The sequence below is a fragment of the Sycon ciliatum genome, chromosome 11 (assembly GCF_964019385.1).
Source record: "Sycon ciliatum chromosome 11, ocSycCili1.1, whole genome shotgun sequence".
NCBI lineage: Eukaryota > Metazoa > Porifera > Calcarea > Leucosolenida > Sycettidae > Sycon > Sycon ciliatum.
In genome coordinates this window covers 6,216,083-6,236,150 of record NC_088653.1, presented here as the reverse complement: position 1 = coordinate 6,236,150, position 20,068 = coordinate 6,216,083, and the positions used below count along the sequence as shown (strand labels likewise).

The 20,068-nt window shown below is 47.2% G+C and overlaps 1 protein-coding gene across 1 annotated transcript in view; it reads left to right on the top strand.

Moving 5' to 3' along the window:
- The window catches only part of LOC135826967 (uncharacterized), an 86,903-nt gene that overhangs the window by 39,021 nt on the left and 27,814 nt on the right, over nucleotides 1-20,068 (top strand). The window contains exons 3-6 of the mRNA XM_065339494.1: nucleotides 2,259-2,375; nucleotides 12,942-13,010; nucleotides 15,140-15,533; nucleotides 19,414-19,640. Of these exons, the coding sequence (XP_065195566.1) occupies nucleotides 2,265-2,375; nucleotides 12,942-13,010; nucleotides 15,140-15,533; nucleotides 19,414-19,640 (801 nt within the window). The 5' untranslated portion in view covers nucleotides 2,259-2,264. The remainder of the gene's footprint in view (nucleotides 1-2,258; nucleotides 2,376-12,941; nucleotides 13,011-15,139; nucleotides 15,534-19,413; nucleotides 19,641-20,068) is intronic.

Below are 20,068 nucleotides of genomic sequence, written 5' to 3'. Positions count from 1 at the left end.
TCAGTCTTTCGGCCAAAGCCCAGCGACGGGAGGCCGCGTACAAAATTATCCAGGCGAGGACCCTGGGCCTCCTTCACCTCCGGAAATGGGCAGAGATTTTTTCAATTCTGCCTTCTGCTTGGAGATGAGAGACCGCTGGGCATTAGCACGGACGAAAGCCTCAATATCCGCTGGTGGACGCCAAGAGTCCTTTGCAACTAAGCGCGACGGGTCAAAGACCTCATCCTCGTGATCACGGTCAGGTGAGGAGGCCGTTCAACTAGAGGAGAAAACCTCGCACAAAGAGCACGACCCACTACTAGATCCGGAGTCCGTGGATGAGGACCGGGAGCGTCTGCACTGCGAGCGTCGACGACCAGGAGAGTGGACTCTCCGCCTAGCTCCCTCGACCAAGGCCCGGGAGGGGACGACATCGCCGGGTCCCGATCCGGACTCACTCGACGAACGACGATGTCGTCGTTGAGATCGATCCCCAGTCCCGGTTAGCGGGACCCTATGCGGAAATCCCGTTGAGGGTGCATGTGCGGACTGCCTGCTAGCGGACTGGCCTTTTCGAGTCCCCGATGGTGTTCTTGATGGGAAAATGGCGATCGAGAACGGGAACGACCGTGGCCCAACTCATTGTCGGAAACAAGGACGTGCAAACCTGGGGATTTGTCCCTAGCAAAACGTGCATGGCCATGGTATCCCATAGATTCGTCATCTGAGGCCCGGGGGCTCTCAGTGGCAACCCTGTGTGAATCTACCCTTGAGGGTCTTGGAGGTGGTGTCTGCCGTGTGCCAATTTCTGAGCCGCCGGCAGTGGCGAAAAGGACCTGTTTGTATATGGCCGGAGTGAGCAGGTGGACCATTTTGTATGCTGCTGGCGGAGGCGGATGGACCATTTTGTATTCCGCTGGTAGGGCGGAGGGACCGACTTGTATTCCGCTGTTTGGGGCGGAGGGACCATTTTGTATCTCGCCGGTGGGGACGGATGCAGCTTTTAAAGCCAAACGCACCTCAGGGTGAGCCAACAACGAAATAAAATCCGAGGGGGCCATCATCGTGAAAGCTACGCTAGGAGAAACTGAATCACAAAAGGAAAAGACACGTCAAAGTCACAAACAAAGAGAGAGAGAGAAAAAACTTGCAAACCACTCTTTACTTGCAGAGAAAACAAGGCCAATGAAGGCAGGCAGTGGCACAGGGGTTATCCAGGGCAGTGGTTATAATGGTGTTTGGCGTTAAAAAATGCTGGTATTTCTAGCGGGTTTGCAGAGAAAACGAAAGGGCCACTATAGTGTTACATGAAGCGGAGCGTCTGCAGTGCAACTACACGGGTGCACGTGCTCCACGACAGCTTTTGCGAGTGCACCTGATTGTAGTGTGGACAGAGCGCCGCGTGTACGTCACGTACATTTACGTACGTTGACTGCACGGCACGCCATTTTTATTACCTAGTCTGGACCGACCCTAAGGGCCAAAATGGGAGTAAGGGTCAAAATGGGAGTAAGGGTCAAAATGGTAGTAAGGGTCAAAATGGGAGTAAGGTTCAAAATGGGAGTAAGGGTCAAAATGGGAGTAAGAGTCAAAATGGGAGTGAGGGTCAAATTGGGAGTAAGGGTCAAAATGGGAGTAAGGGTCAAACTGGGAGCAAGGGGCAAAATGTTACGAGTTTTGACAATGATCCACCAATGTAAAGGGAGAAAAACAGTCAGACAGTGCGACAACAAGACGCAAAACTAACAGAGGTACTGAGACATTCAACGACCTGACACCTAGCGCCAACAAATCTACGAATTGAAAAACAACAACTTTCTTGTATCACATGGAAGCTTTACGTGCAGAAATGTCAAATGAGGGGAAGATAATGCAACAAAGGTGTGCACGAGGTATATCATTCGGGAGGAAAGAATGTCGAAAGCTACAGAATGATCAGGAGATAGGTAAGACCATTTGACAGATTGGTCTTACTGCAACTCAAAAACGCGAATCAACCAATGACGAATTACATTATTTTCTCTGACCAATACCATACTTGAAGTATGCACTGAAGAATTAGTACAATTTTCTGATCACAAGACATAGTTTGGCTCCACTATTATAATGTGTTAATGGGAGTTGTGATAATTCTCAGCATGGGCATTAGAAAAGTCATTACTTTCTTGAATCTTCAAAGTATTCAAAATCGACTGCTTTTCTCGTTTACATAGCTATATGCAATGTTTACTAAGAGGCCTTTCACTTTCTTGTGGTTTTACCATTTTTCATTCTACCAGGGCAACATGACATGCCTGGACTATGCATTAGCAAGGAATTCGTGGGAAAAACCTATACCTAACTTAAGGGCAATTATCCGCCATCTTGAGAGCAAGTACCCAGAGGAGCAGGAGAAGGTAAGCGCAACTTAAAAAAAATGAAAATACATCAAAATGAATTTCCCATTCGAAAACTTGCGTAACCAATGAGGTAACAATACCACTCTATTCCCTCCATACACTCACACAAAAAGGTCTCCCTGCTGCGAACACCGCTTTTGATTCACCAAAAATTCAGGCATAGCTCAGTATCAGGTTACTGGTTCAAACTAATGATGGGATATGGCCAAACATTACGTGACCCAAAAGTGACGTTCGCAGCAGAAACGTCATGCGTGGGTGTTTGGTATGAGTGCAATCATGCATGAATGGTTGCAACGCAGTTTACTAAGACTGCGGAAAGGGTGCAATAGTTGCAAATATTAATATCAATGAGTGCACTCAATTGTCTCCTATCCGGACGCCTCGGATACTGGCACGCCTCTCTACCGAGCACCTTTAGCTTGACCACTATCCCATGCACTCAACAGTTGCTTTGTGAGTGAAAACACGTTTTAATCAATTCATGGTGAAAAGAAGAAGGACAAAATGTTACAAATTATGACTAACTGTCCACCAAAGTAACCAGATCTTATACAGTCAGCGAGTGCGACAAAATGGCACAACACTGATAAGGAGTACTGAGACGTTCGTCGACCTGACATCTAGTTCCAAAACTTCAATTTTCAATTTTTTTATTTAATTGGCTCACCATCCGAGCTATATTTCATCAATTCACTATTTTTTATCCTGAACATGCGTAATACGTGCCAAAAAACCTGCTTCAAAACTGGTATAATAGATGGTAGACAAGCTGTTCTGATATACGGGCAAATCTGAGATACGGGCGGTGCACAGTCCCAAGGACCCCGAATAAGATACGTACGAGTTCATATTGAATCGCGCGCTCCAGCAATAATAACTGACTTCTGCTCGACGTGGGACCCGCTGTTCGTTTCTATTACTGAGACATGGCTGCACGGAGCTCAAATTTTCTCTCTCCCAGGATACGACTGTTATCGAAGAGACAGACCTACAACCGAAAACAAAACAAACAGGTCCGAACTTTTGGCGTAGGGTGGAGTCGATCCAGCACCAGATCCGACAGCCTCCAAAAGCCAGGCCAGCTTACTGTACGCACATGTAGCATCCCCTGTGACCCCTGCCAGCTCACTCCAACAGGAAGTCACTGAACACATCCAGCCCAGCAAAAGTGCAGACCTGCACGGACACACTGCCAGTGCCTCCGATGAGCACCAAACTCGTACTCGTAGAACTAGCACAGATATCGATCGAGCCGACGAGAGAGCAGTCTGTGCACTATCAACCAGTATGAGCATGTATTGCCACTCACCAGGCTCACCTCGCACGCCAGCGGAAGACGACAGAAACGACGAGAGCCTACTTGAGGAAGATGGAAATCGCGCCAAACAACTCCTGCAGAAGCTGAATGCAGCAGAGGAAGAATGGAAACTCTACACCAGACGTCGCACACGCAGACGCCACCAGCTAGAGCAGACGCCCCCAGACGCACAACAGCCATATGCCTCTAAAAACACAAAAAAACTAAATAAACTAGCTGACCAGATTCCTACAGGAGTCATCATGGACCACGCCTGAACTGGAACCAGCATCAACCACCACCAGTGAAAAAAAAAAGAAAAACGGAAATGTACAAAAAAGCATCTCCTTTCTTTCCCTCAATGCTCGCAGTCTCTTCCCCAAAATGGATGACCTGTCAGCAATAGTATCGTCAACAACGGCACCTTATGATGTCATTGCTGTCTCTGAAACATGGTGTACCCAGCACGACCCAGACTCCCTGTTTGCCCTCAGTGGTTACACACTACATCGTGCAGACCGTCCAGACCTCCAAGGTGGAGGAGTGAGTCTCTACGTGAACGACCTATACCTCATAAACTCTTTCCTACAACAACCCCAGACAGCTTTGACCTACTATCGCTGAAACTGTCAGCCAACGACCGCACCATTAACGCAACATGTGCCTACCGGCCACCCCGTTGCGACCATCGTCTATTCTGCCAGCACCTTGAGGAACTGATCCGAGCCATACCAGCAACAACGCAAAAGATTATCCTCACTGATTTCAATGCAAAGAACGCTGCTTGGTGCCACTCTGACACGACAGATGCTGTTGGCGAGGATCTAGCAGTGCGGTTCCAAACTTACTCTCTACACCAACATGTCACATTCCCCACTCTTGTGCAGAATGGGCACCTTAAATCCTGCCTAGGTCTCGCCGTCATGGATGTTGACAGCGACTATGTCCTTATCTCTGGTCTCCCGCAGATTGGCAACTCGGACCACCTATCCATCAGGGGTTTAATCAAGCCAGTCGCTGCACCCCCTCGAGCCGTACCACCTCCCAACCATAACACCACCCATTGGAAATGGTCAGACCAAAGCATCAGCAGTTTGAAAGCCGAAATTGAACGCACACAACTGCTACCGGAAGGTGACACCCTGAACACTACCAACATAGACAACCTGTGGCACTCATGGAAGCACAAAGTGCTCACTTGCGCCTGCAAACACTGTGCAGTACCTCACTCCCCGAGGCATGCTAGCCACCCAGCAAAGCCATGGCTGAACCCAGAGCTCACTAACTCCATCAGGGAAAAACACTGGCTCTATCGTGCCTACTTGCGCACCCGGGCGCCCTGCAACTGGACAGCATACACCATCCAACGCAACAAAGTTACTCACCTTCTCCGAATCACTAAGTCTACATATGTCAGTAATGGCACTGGGACGAGCCACTCCACACCAAACCTACACAAACTGATGCGCAGCCTCCAGTCCTCAAAACGACCTACTCTGCCAGACACGTTCTCCCAGGGCCAGACTCTCTCAACCCCCGCTGAAAAACGCTTTCTTCATCTCGCAGAGCCAACAGTCAGTCACAGGGTGTCACGAGGAACTCCCCTCCATTCATTTCCCCATACCCAATACACCTGACCTCACTACACTCGAAACAACAGCCCAAGAGGTCTCAAAGCCACTGTTTAACCTGGACCCGTCAAAGAGCTCGGGCTGTGATGGCATACCAACTCGCCTACTGAAAGAGGTAGCCAGTTCACTTGCGCCATCCCTAGCAACCCTTTAAACATCTCCTTCGAACGTTGCACTATCCCGCAAGAGTGGAGGGACGCAACAGTCACCCGCATCCACAAGAAAGGCAGCAGAACCGAGCCCTCCGACCGATATCGCTGCTCAGCATGACGTCAAAAGTGCAAAAGAGGATAGTTGCTGACCGCATCTCGAAGCACATCCAACCTCACCTCCCCAATGGCCAATCAGGCTTTCCGCCAAACGATGGCATCACCCAGCAGCTATCTCGGGTAATCCATCAGATCACCGAGAAAAGAGACGCTGGGCAAACAGTAATTCCTTGCTTCTTCGACCTATCTAAGGCGTTTTACCGGGTGTGGTACCAAGGACTGCTTGGAAAATTGGCCCACCTCGGACTCGATGGCAAATGCCTCCAGTGGCTTGCCTCTTATCTCACCAACATGATGACAATGTGTGGAAGTGAAGAGCAGCAGTTCAACCTGGCTGAACATTTCAGCGGGGGTCCCCCAAGGATCTGTCTTGGGGCCACTTTTGTTCACGGCCTACACAGTCGATCTGCCAACCGCCTGCATAAATGCCAACACTGAGTGCAACCAGCTTGCCGACGACACTGCCATCATTGCCGCTCACGAGAAAATTTCTAGCCGCAGAAGAGCGCCTCCAGTCAGCTGTGACAACTGCGGCACAGTGGCTGAAGGTTTGGAATTTCCTGGTCAACGAAAGTAAGACCACAGTCGTCCACTTTCACCACACCAACCGGCCACCTCCTAGACCACCGTCAATCCCACTCAACGATACCAATCTCACTGTGGCCTTAAGGCATCGCCACCTTGGCCTCCTCATACAGCAGAATCTATGCTGGAACTCGCATGTTGACTACATCATGACTAGAGCGACCAGGAAGATGTTCCTTCTTCTGCGACTATGCAATTCCTTAAGAGAGCATGTCTGAGAATACCAAAGTATGTGTGCAAGTGGATCTCTCCGATTTCGCTCAAAATTTGCAGGTAGGTTCCCTTTGGGGTGTGGATCGATTATGCAAAGCCCTTGAAAAAGTTTCTGAAGGGAACCTTGAAATTTGCATACCCTCAAAAATGGCCGAAATATATCACATTATTTATGGGTCTAGAAACGAGTCACGCCACAGCGTATACGAACAAGCTATGAACAAAACTCCATCAAGCCAACATTGCCTCACCTTAGAAGAGTTCCTGGAGCAGTACCGCTTAGCCACGCCAGGATCCCAGAAGACGAGGTCCATCACACCCTGACGCCACAAATGATCGTCTTGAAAATAGCCAATTTACAAGCGCTGGCAAAACAGCCAGCTACGTCCTCAATTGGCCAGAACTATACACCGGCAGATAGTAGAACACCTCTTCTAGCGCTGAGGACATGTCCCCCATCTTCCTTTAGGGGTTTTCTTGAAATAAACTTTTTTGAATTTTTCCACTCGACCATGCTGAAATACGGCCAAAGTCATACCTGCGCAGGAAAGCTCGCCACTCCGCGACGTCTCCTCAGCAATTTCTACTCCAACACTACTCCCAAGGCCGCAGAACAAAGTGTAGTGTTGACTCTGACAAGGAAAAGCAGCGGTGATCACTTGTCACTCCAAACGACAAGCTTCTCCTTGGCCACCAATAATTTTTTGTGCGACTGTTGCTGCAAAAGTGACTGAAGGCCTGAGCGCAGTTTTTGAATTTTATTGCAAGATGCACGGTGAAATCACGTGCCTTGTGACGCAAGAATGCCAAGTCGCGTGGCCCACGGCTCACGAGATTTCAGAGTCACCTTTGTCAAGTGCGCTTGTTACTCGCCTTGAACGCCCGTTGGTCTGGAAGTGATCACACTTGTGTTGTTACGGCGCTCAAGAACACGCTGACCGTGTTGTAGGCCTACGAACCGGGACTTTCCCTGACCATGTAGGTCGAAGACCAGTGAAATGATGATGAAATCACATTCTTTATGACGTAAGAAATCTCTCATGCAGTTCACGCGACAAGTGCGTGCAGCCAGTGCTGCTCGCGTGCCCGTCAACACAAAGGGACCGAGCTAGTCGCTTTTGTCGAGCATCGACATGAAAACAAGGGACTTTTTACTGTTGGACTATGTTCGGGATTGCAGGAGGTAAGTGTGAAAGACGAATAACTCTCCATGCTGTACGGGGCATATTTCAACGGCTTGCTGCGATTGCAACACTCCTAGGACAGTTTGTGGGGGTTCTCAGCAGTTCAAGCAGGAAATGAAGCTCATCTTACCTCTGCCATCATGGTCTGTTCCGAGTAGCGTTCCAGGCACATTCGCGATCGATGGCCGCGTAACGTGATGCAGGAAGCGTCATCTACGTCACAGGGCACGCGATCTCACCGTGCATCTTGCAATAAAATTCAAAAACTGCGCTCAGGCCTTCAGTCACTTTTGCATCAACAGTCGCACAAAAAATTATTGGTGGCGCAAGGAGAAGCTTGTCGTTTGGAGTGACAAGTGATCACCGCTGCTTTTCCTTGTCAGAGTCAACACTACACTTTGTTCTGCGGCCTTGGGAGAAGTGTTGGAGTAGAAATTGCTGAGGAGACGTCGCGGAGTAGCGTGCTTTCCTGCGCAGGTATGACTTTGGCCGTATTTCAGCATGGTCGAGTGGAAAAATTCAAAAAGGTTTATTTCAAGAAAACCCCAAAAGGAAGATGGGGGACATGTCCTCAGCGCTAGAAGAGGTGTTCTACTATCTGCCGGTGTATAGTTCTGGCCAATTGAGGACGTAGCTGGCTGTTTTGCCAGCGCTTGTAAATTGGCTATTTTCAAGAGTATCATTTGTGGCGTCAGGGGGTGATGGACCTCGTCTTCTGGGATCCTGGCGTGGCTAAGCGGTACTGCTCCAGGAACTCTTCTAAGGTGAGGCAATGTTGGCTTGATGGAGTTTTGTTCATAGCTTGTTCGTATACGCTGTGGCGTGACTTGTTTCTAGACCCATAAATAATGTGATATTTCGACCATTTTTGAGGGGTATGCAAATTTCAAGGTTCCCTTCAGAAACTTTTTCAAGGGCTTTGCATAATCGATCCACACCCCAAAGGGAACCTACCTGCAAATTTTGAGCGAAATCGGAGAGATCCACTTGCACACATACTTTGGTATTCTCAGACATGCTCGCTTAAACACTTCTGCTCTCTCCTCCTTCTATCGAACTTACGTCCGCCCAATTCTTGTTTTTGCTTGCACTGTCCTCTCACCCCTCCACGCAACCCTCAACGACCAGCTTGAGCGCTTCCAACGGCGCGCCGCTCGCCTCTGTTTGCATCTCCCTTCTTTGTACACAGAACCCAGTCCCTGCTGCCGGACCGACTCAAATGGCCATCACTCAGCAGCCGCCGTACCCTCCTCCATATCCTTCTTGCGCATAGCCTGCATCATACTTGGTCCGGCTCATCGCAATTGTCGCTTATCTATCGCTACTAAGAACAGGAGTTTTTTTACTGCTCAGTGAAATTTACAATAGGCATAGTGAGGAAGCATGATACGTGAATACTCTCTGCCACCAGAAAGAAGGTTCAGCAGTGGAATCAGGTGAAGCGAGTCGAAGAAAGGAAGCAAGGTAAGCAAAATGGACGAACTAAATCAGCGAAGGAGCGCGTTCATGCACTCACACTAGTAATAAAGGTCCGGAGTTCATTCAACTCTGCATCACTCGAGCTGCCGCGCCATTACATGAGCTGACATTAATTGCTGATGTCTAGCTGCTGTCGTAGACTGGTAGATTACCTCTTGCATTCTCAGCCTGCTGTCCAGTGTCGTATGTCGAGTGTCGTATGGCAGCAATGGGAAAGGAACAGTTGTGGCTGTCACTTCGGTGCTTGAAGGAACTGTGTGTAGTGGGACCTGTGTGTCACCAGAGTGTGTTTCAACAAAACCATCGAATGAGGCATACCGGCCTCTCCAGATAGCTGTCATACGCTCAGCTGGATACGCTGACCACGACTCTTGTAATGCTGCTGCTAGGTCCACCAAGCGAAGGAATCAACAACACGTCAGTGCATCCGCCACCGCATCAAAAACACCTTTCTTTTTCAGCATGATGCTAATACCCTTCTGCCATGCACGCGTGCCTGTCACGCTCTCCAGGTCAGGATGTCAGTTGCCCCTGCTACAGTTCCGGTCTTCAGGTCGCAGCGCTTGGCTATTGGCAACACAGACAGTGAATGGCCAGATTCCCTCTTCTGTAAAAGGTCGAACACATCGCGATTCAAAGCCCTAGTCGCGATCATTTTCTTTGGTGCCTCCTTTGATCTTGCCATCCCAACCTCCCAAACAAAGGTAAGTAAGATATCGTGATTGTACTTCACCTGTCAAAAAGTGCGTGAGGGATAAACGACAATTGCGATGAGCCGGACCAAGTAGATATGCACCACCACACATTCTTGCAATTCACCTAACCCGAATGCAATCCATTCGCACGCTCAGGTTCCCCCGAACCTTTGAGCTACCCACAGCACGTACAAACCGGCTAAGGGACTCCCCCATCTATGATTCTCTTGATCTCTTTAATAGCATTCCACTCAGCCTCCGGCAAATCAACCCCAGACGAGATTTCAAAGCAAACATCCTACCACTTGTCATCTCTTTCGTATGTACTTGCTCACATTGCTCAGTACATCTAGAGCCCCATTGTGCCCAGCCTATGTGATAAACTCCCTATTGCCATCCCTGCTGCCTCAGCAAGCAGCTAAACTTTGATCTCTCTGTATCTGATCCCAGTGCCTGTAACTATTATTCTCTTATTGGCCACAGGCCATCATGAGAATGAAAGAAGGTGCCGGCTGGGCTGATAAATCGCACGAAAAACTACGGAGCTCGAAAAAGTCTAACCGTAGACCCGGGTGCTCGTGCATACTATGTGCTATTACAATGGAATTCCTTTCTTCCTATGACAAAGCAAGCAAAATTTAGGTATGCTATGTCGTGATAGCAGAGCCTGCGAGCCATTGCCCATGACAGACCAGCATGGCGAGGTCTATGCATGAAGGTCTGTGCATTGTGATATACTGACAGATCCTGAAACAATCAAACTCAGGAAATAGCACTATCATCATCACTCAGGCTGCAATATTCATAATTATAGACATATTCAAAAATGACATATCTTCAATACCAATGAGCTACATTGTATATATTATGATAATTATAATGAAGTTAAAGACACCACTGCAGCTGTACTTATGGTTGATAAATATGGTGGTAAAGACACACCTGGCAATATGGCGGTAAACACTGATAAGTCCAGCGGGGACGAAACGTACGTCGCAATCAAGGTCGTTGCTGTGTCATCATCTATGTGCCATGCGCTACTTGATGTACCAGCCTGCTATGTCGGATACCGCTAGCCATGCATCGACCAGGCGCCAGGCGCGAACTGATGGTGGTGGTGGTGAGAAGGAGAGCTCTGTGCCAGAACTTTGCAGCCTACAGAGCGTGTGTGGGCAGGCGTGTGTTTACCGCCATATTGCCAGGTGTGTCTTTACCACCATATTTATCAACCATAAGTACAGCTGCAGTGGTGTCTTCAACTTCATTCTCCGGAGTCAAGCTCCGTAGGAAGACATCCAAGAAGAAGATTGCCTGATGAGTCCAGCGGGGACGAAACGTACGTCGCATTCGAGCTATGTCGTTGCTGTGTCATCATATATGTGCCATGCGCTACTTGATGTACCAGCCTGCTATTCCGGATACCGCCAACCATGCATCGACCAGGCGCCAGGCGCGAACTGATGGTGGTGGTGGTGAGAAGGAGAGTTCTGTGCCAGAACTTTGCAGCCTAGAGAGCGTGTGTGGGCAGGCGTGTGTTTACCGCCATATTGCCAGGTGTTTCTTTACCACCATATTGCCAGGTGTGTCTTTACCACCATATTGCCCGGTGTGTCTTTACCACCATATGGCCAGGTGTGTCTTTACCACCATATTTTATCAATGATAATTATACGAACTTAGAAGTTGCGATTTCGGCGATAATAGTCATGAAGTTGATTGTTCCAACTAGGAACACACGCTTTTGCCGAACTTGACACTTGACTGACTCACGACTGCCATCCGGAGCACACGAGAAGCACGTCGCACCTTCCACTCCGCAAACCTGCAAGAAAGCATCACTCCCTGCTCACTACACAGTGTTTCGGGGAATTCACCCCTCATCAGTTGAGCTTGAGTAGGCTGAGGAAGATTGTGCCTGAAAAGCACCACTCATATACTGCTCTCCAGGAAAACCCATCACCAGGGATACAAACTTACAGAGACACTTTATTTCCAGCTTCCAGTTTCCAGCTTGTTTCCAGTTGTTGCTTGTTTCCAGTTGTTCCCAGCTTCCAGTTTCCAGCTTCCAGTTTCCAGTTGTTGGAGGTGACAGCGTTGCAAATAGCTATACTGGCTCTCAACGTCTGTTTAGCACAACTCCATGAGCGACTCTGACTCACGCTGCTACCTGGAGCTTCACGAGGTGTTTGTCGCGCTGGGTTCATGCAACCTCCGAAGATGAGCCCAGACGAAGAGAGAAAGCTCGCCAATTTCAAGGATGAGATTGTAGCAGCATTTGACAACCATACGCCGTCCAAGCCCAATATAACTCAAGAAGAGCGCGAGGAGCTGATAAGAATTCGCCACGACCCAAATACAGTCATCAAGCCATCAGATAAGAGTAAGAAGCTTGTGGCTATGGGGCAGAAAGTTTACTTGGAGAAAGCAGGGAATCTTCTATCCGATAGCACCATGTACAATAATATTGACCTCACCATCAACGCGTATGAGGAGAAAGTGAAAAGTATCCTGAAGATTCATTGTAAGAACATGGACGGTGATGTACTGAAGTCGATAATACCGAGTGAAACGAGTTTTCCAGAGTTTTACGGCCTGCCCAAAGACCATAAGCAAAATTTGCCCCTCCGCCCAGTTGTTTCCGCTTGTGATAGTCCAGTTACAGGAATCGCGATTGTTCTAGAGCGCGTACTACATGAATTACTGGAATTCGTCCCCGCGCATTTAACCAATACCAGCGATGCTCTCGATCATATTCGTACCATATGCCCAGATATGAAAGCGCCAGAGGGAACAATTCTAGCCACAATGGACGTGAACCCGAGTTCGAGTTTGCAGAGTGAATGGGAAGAGAGCGAGTCTGCTCTGAAACCTTTTTTTATAAATCTATTATTGCCCTCATAATCGGTCAATATATGAAATATAGATGTCGTAAAAGACCTCGGGGGATCTCGTTTTTACTCGTTCTGTGCTTCATCTATTGACCTCGTTAATCGTGCAATAATAGATATATATATATTAAGTAAATAACCACAAAGAAAATTATTCTTTCTACTCATGCTACCTTGTCCGTGACCGTCTTTAATGGCACCTCACTTCACGGCAACCCTGTTTCTCTACGGACGATTCTCTACCAACCACCTGTCCTCTTCCCTATTCCTACTTGTACAACTGTCATGGTTTTTCCTGTGTGTTCTGTTGGCAATGTAGGTCATGGAAATTGTGCGACATGCCGCTGACAAGCCGACTGCTGAAACTCACAACTGTCGTTTTCTTCGGGTAAGTAGAGAAAGCACAACATGTTACGAGTTATGACTAGCTGTCCACCGATTTAACCAGATATTATACAGTCAGCAAATGTGACAAAAGGGCACAAAACTGACAAGGAGTACTTACCTGAAAAACTGACAAGGAACACTCAGCTTCCCCTTCCATGTTCACCTTATAAACTTGAACGTCTCAATTTGGGTGGTCAGTTACTTTGCAACGTAGTGTTGTAGTAAGACTGGTAAGTACAATTGTCTTACTATTCTCGTCTTCATCCAGTAACGTTCAGAGTTCTTTGTTGCCGTGGGACAGAGTCCGTGCTCTTCTTTGTTGCGCTTTCCTTCCCCTCTTTCGATATTTCCTTACCTGAGCCTACCAAGTTGGAAGGTTGTTGGTTCGCACATCTCAGATGTATTTGTGCCAAGTCATTGAATGTGTCAGTACTCCTTTTCAGCTTTGTGCCCTGTTGTCGCACTTGATGACGTTAAATTATCTGGTTTCACTGTTGGACAGTTGGTCATAACTTGTAAAATGTTGTCCTTTCTTTATTTTTCCATGATTACATGGGCTCACCATCCGAGCTCTTAAGGTAAAGTCATTATTATCTGTCATACTGAGTATTCCAAGTATCAGGTTGCTATGGAGAGTATCGTGACAATTGAGGTCATTCGCTGATGTTATGTACATAGTAATTGTTAAAAAGGATGGAGTTTCGTTTTTAATCCGTGCATTAGGTAAAAAGTCATCTGTACTTTCAATACGTTTCACAAAGCTATGACCAACTCATTTTTTCGATGTACACCACCCTAGTGTTGAAAGTAGCAAGAATCTTCATAGATTCATTTCCTGCCTGTGTTTAAATTCAGGCAAGTACATGTTTGCTGTGCATGCAGTTTGCCGAAAGACCCATATAGCATATATACAAGCTGATCTTCTCATTTATATTGTCCGACTTATAAAAAATTACATCACCACTTAAGAAATGTTCTCCTCGCATACTTTACTGTCAAACAGATGAACACTACCAACTATGGAGCATTATTATCTTCCCAGCTGTTTAGGGTTGGTTCACATATCGCCGGTACGTGCCGGGAGTTAACGGGAATGGGCCTCTTGTAACCTCTCCCAGCGCATTACGATTATGTGAACCAGTGCAGTCGTAATAAAATCATACAGTAAAATATCGCAAGGGACCGCCGGCAAAGTTGGACGGTGCCCAACTCTTGCGATCTGCCCCGGCACTGATCCCATACGATTTTGACCAAAAGTGGTTTGTGAACCGTTAGGGCCGGTGATCGCCTACCGGAAGCCAGACTTTGTCAAAATTTCAAACGAAGGCTCGACCTAAATTTTCCTAAATTGAAGCTAGAGACGAGGTTCGTTCGCCATTCTTGTACTCGCTTCAAGGTGGCAAATAAGTCAGCATACCAACCCGTCCTTTTCGGATGATCTGCTTGACTGTTGTGCAGCGTATGAGACAAATACAACTGAAACAATTAATACGATGGATACATTGGCAAGTTCTTGTGACTTTACCAACGTTTGCATGCATAATTTCGAAACCATAGCTCACTAGACTGCAAGAAAATGTGTAGAAGTAGTTTCCTGATCTCCAGTAAAAGGTAGCAACCAGTGGCCATCACCGAAAGACCTTGAACTACTGAAGACACAAAGAATTCAAGCTTCACTTGGCAAACCTGTCATAGCATTTGGACACATTCTGTAATACTTTGTAGTAGATTTGGTACTCGAACCGTATGCGCAACGGATCGGGATCTCGCTCACCGCCGATGTCTTGCGATGTCTTTTGGCGCCGATTTTGCTTATGTCAACCAACCCTTAGGAAAAATTGCTTTCAACACTTATATCCAGTAATTGTTTTTCTTTACTAAGATAATGGTGGACTTCACACAACTGCATTATAAAGAAAAGGGAGTTTATCAACTGACAACCACTCTATTCAGTTGCTAACGTTATGCACAATGAGTGGCCCGAAACGTCATAATTTTGTCGATGTCACTGATAAAGAATTTTCATCCAGCGCATGAGCCAAGTGAGAATAGCAACTGCATAGAGCGATTGTAAGTTGACGAACGCCCAATTCTTTAATTGTTGTTCTTGTGTGTATTACATATGCGCAGACTTACCTTCAGCTGGAAGAATTTTATTCTGAAGGCCAAGTGGACGCTAACACTCTAGTTGTTCTAGTTAGCGGTGAACAACTTGTTGGGAAATCCACACTGATCAAGACATTGAGAGAAGGAGGAAACAACGGCACATCAAACGACTCGAAACGAACCCGAGGCATCCAGATGTCCAACTTCACTGATGAGCGTGGTCAGCATTTGCGTATCAAAGATCTCGCTGGGCAGGACGCGTTTTCAGCGACACACGACATTTTCTGCCTATCCACATCAGTACCAAGCCTCGGTCTTGCTGTTGTCAAAAGTAAATGGGACGAGAAACGGATTACAACAAGCATAACCACCACAGTTGGTCGGTTTTTGAGCCGGAAGCCACCATCGGTAACATCAGGTCAGTGCGAAATTTTATCAAATGCATTTTTGTGAAATTTTGTTTGTGTCTGTTGATCCGTATGTCGGCATGTACTGTAGCAGACATGGAAATTCAGTTGATTGACCAGGGCTGGCGCCCTCAGCGAGAACAGAACGCTGCGAGCAGTGCACATGTTGATCCGATACGACCAGCGCTCTGCAGAGCATAACAACATGTGTGTATCGCTTGTCCACGGCCGCATGGCGAGTGCCCTGGGGCCGCTAGATGTGTGACCGGATTTCCATGTCCACGACACTACATGTTGATAAATATGGTCAAGAGTCCATAACCCAAGAGTAGGCAACTGTGATTATGGGTGCATGCGTGGCGCGCTGCCTTCATTACGTAACTTGCCTTCATCACGCTCTGAAAGCATGCATTCAAACTCTCAATTTCTCGCACGAGCCCATCCGTTTTTGCTCGATTCGTTCCAGTACCTACACAATCTCAGAATTCTGGCGCGTGAACTCCAGTTCCGTACAAAAGTTCATTTCAAACTGAGGGAAAGTGCGGTGATTGATTCTCCGCAGTGCGCGGACTGCAGCTGAATGATGTAATGAAGGCAGCGCGCCGCGCATCTGGCCCATAGAAAAGAGATCACAGTTGCATACTCTTGGGTTATGGACTCTTGATAAGGTGGTAAAGACACACCTGGCAATATGGCGGTAAACACACGCCTTCCCACACACGCTCTCTAGGCTGAAAAGTTCTGGCACAGAGCTCTCCTTCTCACCACCACCACCACCATCAGTTCGCGCCTGGCGCCTGGTCGATGCATGGCTGGCGGTATCCGGCATAGCAGACTGGTACATCAAGTAGCGCATGGCACATAGATGATGACACAGCAACGCCATAGCTCGATTGCGACGTACGTTTCGTCCCCGCTGGACTCATCAGTCAAGCTCCGTATGAAGACATCCAAGAAGAAGATTGCCTGATGAGTCCAGCGGGGACGAAACGTACGTCGCAATCGAGCTATGTAGTTGCTGTGTCATCATCTATGTGCCATGCGCTACTTGATGTACCAGCCTGCTATGCCGGATACCGCCAACCATGCATCGACCAGGCGCCAGGCGCGAACTGATGGTGGTGGTGGTGAGAAGGAGAGCTCTGTGCCAGAACTTTGCAGCCTAGAGAGCGTGTGTGGGCAGGCGTGTGTTTACCGCCATATTGCCAGGTGTGTCTTTACCACCATATTTATCAACCATAAGTACAGCTGCAGTGGTGTCTTCAACTTCATTCTCACGACACTACATGAATGAATGAATGATTGGGGTATGTGTTTGATTCTGTATACTGGTGGAGGGAGGGCACTGTGTGTGTGCATGCAGGTATGTGTGTGTGTGTGTGTGTGTGTGCATGCAGGTGTGTGTGTGTGTGTGTGTTTATGTGTGTGTGTTATTTATAGTGGTGTGCATGGGAAGTCGGATACCCATGCAGCCCGTGAGGATCTTGTGTAGACGGGTACAGAATAGTACCTGAAAAGCCGAAGTCGCTGATGGCATCATGTACAGTGCACATGTACAAATTCATGTAGTACTCTGCATGTCTATCCAGTGTGTAAGGGAAGGAGTGCATTGTGCTGTCACCATGGAAACATTACCCAATAGGGTATCCGTGCTACCCGTGGAAGACTACCCCAAAAAATCCCTGAAGAAAAATGCTACCAGACTCAGCCCTAGATATTCATCTCTCTGTCCATGGTAAATGCCTGTAATAAGTCCTTGGGTTGAAACATTGGTGAAGGTCGAGCACACGTGCGTCAATATGGGCCCGGGAGGGTATGTGGTCCCGGCGATATTTTGGATACGTGAAATCAGACTGTTTTTCACATGAACAAACAGTTTTATTCCCGTAGCTATGCAGAAGACGTTACTTCAGTAACGTCTGGCGCTAGCCAGGGTCCACACAGCTTTAATTTGGTATTTGTGTGTGTGTTTGTTTGTTTGTTTGTGTCACGCCTGGCGCTATCCGTATCTGACGGCAAAAAAGCATAGGATGTTATACATTTTTCAATTCTCCTATTTTTTTTTCAGGCATATCCTGGGATTCGAACCCGCACTATCGCCCTACATGAATTCCCCCATACACTTCGCATTCATACCCATTCTTCCAAGTTGCTTCACGTTATTATCTTGCGTTTGAAAGCCCTATTTGAATATTGCGGGCAGCTGTATGTGGCCAGCTGTGTTTGATGGTACGGTACGGTACGGGAGACGGTGTCGTATTACCCTCGATCGTACCTGTCCCGTACCTATCCCCTACCGTACCGTGCCATCAAAGACGGCTGGCCACAATGCATAGTCAAATAGGGCTTTCAAATGCAAGATCACAATGTGAAACAACTTGGAAGAATGGGTATGAATGCGAAGTGTATGGGGGAATGCATGTAGGGCGATAGTGCGGGTTCGAATCCCAGGATATGCCTGAAAAAAAATAGGAGAACTGAAAATTTTATAACATCCTATGCGTTTTTGCCGTCAGATCACAATGTGAAACAACTTGGAAGAATTAGTATGTATGCGAAGTGTATCGGGGGATGCATGCAGGGCGCGCGATAGTGCGGGTTCAAATCCCTGGTTATGTCTTAATTAGAAAGAGGATTTTTTTTAAAGAATTTATAACATCCCTATGTTTTTTTTTGTCTAGGTCATCAAGGCAAAAAAGCATAGCGTAGGGCCCTCAACTTCCAAGCTCTCTCGTTCACAAGTGCTGTGCACTACACTGTACACTGTACTAACGAGTTGTTACTGCACATCAAGCTGAACATGCACTGCCCCATGTACTGGGTCTTTCCTTTTGCCCATGTATGTTCACACGGAGGTGGTCTAGAAAATGAGATAAGAGTGTCGACACATTGCACATGGGCGCGTACACGGATAGTGGACATTATACAAATCTTCAAGTTATTCCAAACTTTCCAGAGTTGGACTTTTCATGCTGTGTGTGTGCAGTGGTTAACAGTTTTACCACACAGAGCACTATGGTCTGTGCATAAAGTTATGTACCACTACCAGTCTACTGGACACCCGGACTGTCGTGCTACATGAATCACGTGGCACAAGTCCACAGACTTGTCACGGGCACATACATGCAGGCAGGGAAAGTGAGCTTTGTGTATGAGAAAGAAATTAATTATTTTATTATAGGGCATGGAATAGTCCCGCCTCATCTTTGCTGCAACAATGAGTCCACAACTGACAAGTGAGAAAACAGCAAACAGCTTCTGGATCGAAAACGTTCAGATCCTTTAGTGTTGAGAGCCTTGAATGGAAGAGCCTTGGTTCAAATATTCTGCTCTCTTCTCCAATTGAGCAATGTCCAAAATAAGCTATGTCCATACCAAAATTGTCTATGCCCGATGGAGCCCAAGATTTTCGGAAACATTCAGAGAACTCGCATCTATCTTCGCCATCTCCAGACTTTGCTCTCCAGAGATCTGACAATAGAATCAGCCTGGTCGGCATTAGCTGCTTCTTCTTCATTTGTCGCAGAAACAGCAGCGATAACTTCTGACTGGCCTGTGCAGCCACTTCTCCAGTAGATTACCAAGGTTTTCAGCCCGAGACCGAACACATGGAGGTCAGGCATGGTTCCATCCTCAGTCACGAGATAGATCTTCGAGGCCGCTCATAACACCCTAGTACGTACTATTGGTCGCCAATTCATTTGAAGTAGCATTAGCACAATTGCTTTAAAACACTCTTTTGACCAATTTTTTAGCTGCATGCTATGATATTGCGGAGAGTTTCTTGCTTAAAATCACCTTTCCTCAAATCTCCTCACCACAACTATATAATAATTTTGTTTTATAATTTTTTTTGTGTCCGTTTCCCATCTCTTGTTGTTGCAAATACAGACCAGCCGTTCAATGTCATGATCATTGCGACCTTCCGCGACGAGATCAAGAGAGAGGATCATGGAGAACTTGCTGCAAAGCTTGCCGCAAGCTATGGTAGTGTCAAGGGGGAGTTTGGTGATAAACTCCACTTTCACGGACCCTTTGCTATCAATGCCACCGTCAATGACACAAGCTTCGACCGCCTGAGAGAAAAACTTTCTGTGGTTTGCACAGATATCCTGAGCGTAAGTAAAACTGTAAACCATGTTTCAATTACTACATGTGGAGAAACTAGGGGATAGTAAAGGGATCAGGAAAGTTAAAGTGTGGTAGGAAGAGGTATAGTTGGAAAGATGGAGAGAAAGAGGGAGAGGTATAAAGAGATAGATAATGAGAACGAGAAAGAGAAAGAGAAAAGAGCATGAGAGAAGAGAATGAGAGAAAGAGAGGCAGAAAGAGAATGAGAGAAAGGCAGAAAGAGAAGAAGAGAAAGATGGAAAAATGATGGAGGGAAAGAGTTGGGGAGACAGAGAGTGAGATTTTGAGTTAAAGATAGACGGAGATAGAACTGCAATGCACACCAGTGCATTAGACAGAGTTTATAATCATTTATGGTGATCCGCACTTGCACCTCTCCCGTGAATTGTGCCATGGATTTGGTTACGAAAGAACT